At 40.9% G+C, this 5460-nt stretch overlaps 1 protein-coding gene across 5 annotated transcripts in view; it reads left to right on the top strand.

Annotated features, from left to right (window-relative positions):
• Nucleotides 1–5460, top strand: part of clcn3 (chloride channel 3) — a 151385-nt gene that overhangs the window by 126824 nt on the left and 19101 nt on the right. For all 5 annotated transcript variants that reach the window (XM_043703439.1, XM_043703467.1, XM_043703449.1 and 2 more), the window contains one exon: nt 1274–1490. In XM_043703439.1, the coding sequence (XP_043559374.1) occupies nt 1274–1490 (217 nt within the window). The remainder of the gene's footprint in view (nt 1–1273; nt 1491–5460) is intronic.

The following is a 5460-nucleotide window of genomic DNA, read 5'->3' as shown; positions in this document are numbered from 1 at the left end:
ATCCTAGGATAGATCCCATCCAGCCCAGGGGGCTTGTCTATTTTCACACTCTGCAGTATTTCTAATACCTCTTCCCTGTGAACCTCAATCTCTTCTAGTCTAGATGCAAGTATCTCTGTATCTTCCTCGCCAACATTTTCATTTTCTATAGTGAACACTGTCGAAAAATATTTATTTAGTGCTCCCCCCATCTCCTCTGACTCCACACACAACATCCCACTATTATCCTTGATTGGCCTGAATTTAACTTTCGTCATTTAGTTTAGCTATATGCTGTCAGACCTGGCTAGATCAAGTAAAACCCTATTAGCTCCTGCAATCACCTGGTAAACTGTTCATTATTTGAAGTTCAAAGATAATGCCTGGCTTATTTTGTCTACTGCAAGTTGCCTTCTCCCTCTTCACTAAGAACAAGTACGAGGAGCTTCTGGACTTTGTTTTCACTCAGATCAAGATGATCCAGTCAGTTGCCTCTGCCACATCTCTGCCATTAGCTAACTAGCCCACTGGGCCAACTTTTCTCCAACGTTTGCCCCGACCTTATTCCTGAACTTGCAATTTTCTCTCATTTGTTTCTCAACTTTCCACTTGCTTTCTCTGAGTCATCTTGTCACTAAGAAACACCTCCTGCTCTCTCAAGCCTATGTTCACTAAATGATACACTCCTGCTTTTTAAATTGTTGATAGATCTTATCTCTTTTAAAACAGTCATTGTCTTCTTTCAAAAAAAATACTTTGGCCCCACCATCTTTAAATCTACTGCCCCACCTCCAAAATGCTGTCCCTTCAAGAATTCTTGAACCTGTTGAATAGAGGCAAAATATAGTTCAAGAACTATTTGGCATGATTCTTCGAAGAGACAATAATCTCCTTCCACTTGAGGATGGTATGTAGTGCAGGAGTGTTCAATATATGGAAGAGAGGGAGAAAATAACTTTCTGCACTTTGTTCATAAAGCAGAGTGATCATTCTTGGGCCGTTTCCTGCCATTTCCCTTGCAGTTCATCACTTCACTTCCAGTGCAGCCAGTAGGTTCTTGATTGTTCATGCACACTGATAGAAAAATTGGCCAATACAGCTGCTGTAATCTTCTTTGGGTTGACTGTAAAACGGGATTGAGCAGCACAATCAATGCTTGAATAATCAAAAGCCTGAGACTTTGGGGGAGTGCAGTGCAATTGGAGAACTGGAAGTTGCACAGAAAAACTACATCTCTTGACTACTACAGTGATCAATCTTGTGATTTTCTTTTCCCTTATTTCACTCCGTTTAGAAAATGCTAGAAGAAAACAAGAAGGTATTGTCAGCAGTTCAAGGGTTCACTTTACACAACATGCTCCAACACTTCCAGCAGACAGTCCACGTCCACTGAAGTTGCGGAGTATCCTTGACATGAGCCCTTTCACAGTTACAGATCATACACCTATGGAGATTGTGGTGGACATCTTTCGTAAACTGGGCCTGAGGCAGTGCCTTGTGACTCATAATGGGTAAGTCTAATCATACCTTGGAGAAAATGTGTTGCATGTCGTATTTTTGGTTGTGATCAGTTACATACAATGAGATTTAATTCACAACTTAAAAGTTTTACATTCTTGTACGTTTTTGAAATGGATGTGTTTCTGTTGCAAAGCCTGACAGCACAAGAATCTGCTAGAAATTGAGATGAGGAAGAAATTTCAGATTATTTCTGTACTTGAACTGAGAAATGAATAAAGAGGGCAGAAACGTGTGAAGCATTTTTTAATAATTTGATAACAGTTACACAGTGGAAAATTTCTTTCATATTTATTCAGTGTCTGCATGAGTGCACACAGAATTTACCATCAGCCCTTCTGAAAGAAACTTCACACCCTTCTGCAACCAATTTTGTATGTGATTTTCTCTACCTTTTGTTGTTTGGAGGGCTGTATTCTCTTTGGAATAAAATTGCGTACTCCGATTTTATGTTTCACTTAACAGTATTTTTAGTCATCTGAGAATTGTTTCAGGTTTCCTTCACATCATATTTTGCTAAGGTGGATGTAACGTTTATAAATAAAATAAAGTAATCATGTAATTTACATGTAATACATATAAGAAATTTAAATTTTCTCCTTACATTTAATAGCTCTGCATATTTTCACTTAAATTTTAATGTTGCCTTTTTAAGGGATAGGCAGTAGACAAAGAGAGATCACAGATAGGACTAAGGAAAACCCCAGGGTATTTTGTAAGTATATTACGAGCAAGATGATTACCAGGGAAAGAATGGGGGCTGTGAGATACCAAAGGGTCAACTTGTGCCTGGAGCTAGAAGATGTGGGTGAGTTCTTGAATGAATATTTCTCATCTATATTCAGAAAGGAGAAAGACATTGTAGGTGGAGATTTCATTTGGGATGATGTGGTTCTAGAGCATATTAAGATTAATAAGGAGGAAATATTAGATGTTTAAGCAGACTTAAATTCCCCAGACAGGATGAGATGTATCCTAGGCTGCAGTTGGAGGGAAGAAAAGAGATTGCTGGAGCGCTGGTGGTTACATTTAGTACTTTGCTGACCATAGATGAAGTACCAGATGACGAGGATAGTTAATGTGGTTCTTTTGTTTTGGGCAGGCCAGTTAGTCTGACATCAGTGATAGGGAAATGATTGGACAACATTCTGAGGGACAGGATTAATCAACATTTGGGAAGACAGAAGTTGATCAGGGAGAGTAAGCATGGATTGTTGAAGGGACAAAGTGCCTGACTAATTTAATTGAGATTTTTTTTGAAAAGGTGACTAAATATATTGATGAGAGTAGTTTTGTTAATGTGGTTGACATGGACTTCAGTAAGACCTTTGACAAGGTTCCACTTGGAAGGCCGAACTAAAAGGTAAGAGTCCATGGGATTCAAGACAAGTTACTGATTGGGTCCAAATCTGGCTTGCAAATAATAGGCAAAGGGTGATAGTGGAGGATTGTTTTTGTGATTGGAAGACTATGACCAGTGATATACCACAGGGTATGCTATGTACGTTAACGATGTGGATGGAGAAGGTATAACTCATAGGTTTGCAGATAAGGTGAAATTCGGTTGTTAGTGAGGAAGATGGTCTCATGCTGCAATCTGATGTTGATCAGCTTGTAAATTGGGCAGACGGAATTTAATTGTGATAAATGTGAACTGATGTATTCAAGGAGGTCAAATAATGGAAAGATATGCAAAATGAATGGTAGGTCATAGAGTTGCCCAGCACAGAAACAGACCCTTCAGTCCAACTCATCCATGCTGACCAGGTATCCTAAATTAACCGAGTCCCATTTTCCAGCATTTTGCCAATATCCCTCTAAACCCTTCCTATGCATATACCCATGCAGATGCCTTTTAAACATTATTGTACCAAACTCCTCCACTTCCTCTGGCAGCTTGTCCATACATGCACCACACACTGCAATATCCTTGTGAATATTTTCTAAATCCTTTCAGTTTTCACAACAACCTTCCTATAAGCAGGGAGACCAGAACTGCACGCCGTATTCCAAAAGTAGCCTAACCAATGTCCTGTACAGCCACGACATGACCTCCCAACTCCTGTACTCAATGCTCTCACCACTAAAGGCAAGCATACCAAACACCACCTCCACTGTTCTATCTGAAACAACACTTTCAGGAACTAGGAACTTGCATTCTAAAGTCTCTTTGTTCCCCAAGACATTTTCATTAAGTGTATAAGTCCTGCCTTGATTTGCTTTTCCAAAATGCAGCAGCTGCTAACTTCAGAAGATTATCATGCACAGGCAGGGAGATAGTTATCCGTTTCATGTGGGTGCAGTGTATAGTGTTCTCTTCAGTGGGTGTGTTCCTGTCAGTGAGTACTTTTCAAAGAATCAACTTTGTTGATGGGGAATTGAGTGCTGTTTTGATATATTGTGTGAATATTACCATTGTCACTAGCAGTTTGTATTCTATATTCGTATGGATGATAATGTAATAGTGTTGGTTAGATGGGCTTCAGATTGGGCGGCACGGTGGCACTGTGGTTAGCACTGCTGCCTCACAGTGCCTGAGACCCGGGTTCAATTCCCGCCTCAGGCGACTGATTGTGTGGAGTTTGCACGTTCTCCCCGTGTCTGCATGGGTTTCCTCCGGTTGCTCCGGTTTCCTCCCACAGTCCAAAGATGTGCAGGTCAGGTGAATTGGCCATGCTAAATTGCCCGTAGTGTTACGTAAGGGGTAAATGTAGGGGTATGGGTGGGTTGCGCTTCAGCGGGTTGGTGTGGACTTGTTGGGCCGAAGGGCCTGTTTTCACACTGTAATGTAAACTAAAACTAAACTAGATTGGTTTCACAGATCGACGCAATATCGAGGGCCGAAGGGCCTGTACTGTGCTGCAGTGTTCTATGTTCTAAATTCTATCTGCCACTCCTCAGCCCATTGGCCCATCTGATCGAGATTCAGTTGTACTCTGAGGTAACTTCCTGCACTGTTCACTACAGCTCCAATTTTGGTGTCAACTGCAAACTTACAAACCATATTTCCTATGTTCACATCCAACTCTTTTATATAATGACAAAAAGCAATGGACCCAGCACCAATCCTTGTGGCACACCACTGTGGTCACAGGGCTCCAGTCAGAAAAACAAACCTCTGCCCTTTGTCTTCCACCTTTCTGGGCAGTACTGAGAAACAAAGGGACCTTGGTGTACAAGTCATAGGTCCCTGAGAGTGTCGGCGCAAGTAAACAAGTTGGTGAAGAAGGCAAACAGGATGCTTGGCTTTATTACCCAGGGATAGAACATAGGAGCAAGGCAGTCTTATTACATCTTTATAAAACATTGCTAAATAAAAATTAAGATAACTTGGAATGCCGTAAAACAGAAACAAAAATAAAAATTGCTGGAAAAGCTCAGCATCTGTGAAGAGAAATCAGAGTTAACGTTTTGGGTCCGGTGACCCTTCTTCAGAACTGATGGTAGCGAGGAAAATGTTGTTTTATATGCAGAAGATAGAGTCAGGAGAGTAAGGAGTAAACGCTAGGTGAGGATAAAGCCCAAAGAGAAAGAAGAGCAATTGGACAGACAAAAGAGTGGATAACGATCTGGTTCAGAGGGTGAATAGCTGTTAATGGATACTGTTAAGTCTGCCATTACACACTACCTATTGTTAGCCACTGTGCAATAGGAAGGCCTGGTGTGTGGGGTAGGGTGCTAGGTCATGGGAGAGTTCACACCCTAAAATATTTGAATACGATTAGATAGGTTTAGATGGAGAGGAATTTCTTAAGTGTGTACAAGACAATTTTCTGAGTCAGTATGTGGATGTACCTACTAGAGAAGGTGCAAAACTTGACCTACTCTTGGGAAATAAGGTGACTGAGGTGTCAGTGGGAGAGCACTTTGGGGCCAGCGACCATAATCCTATTTGTTTTAAAATAGTGATGGAAAAGGATAGACCAGATCTAAAAGTTGAAGTTCTAAATTGGAGAAAGGCCA

This window comes from Chiloscyllium plagiosum, chromosome 2, assembly GCF_004010195.1.
Source record: "Chiloscyllium plagiosum isolate BGI_BamShark_2017 chromosome 2, ASM401019v2, whole genome shotgun sequence".
Lineage (NCBI taxonomy): Eukaryota > Metazoa > Chordata > Chondrichthyes > Orectolobiformes > Hemiscylliidae > Chiloscyllium > Chiloscyllium plagiosum.
This window is presented reverse-complemented; position numbering and strand designations above follow the sequence as displayed.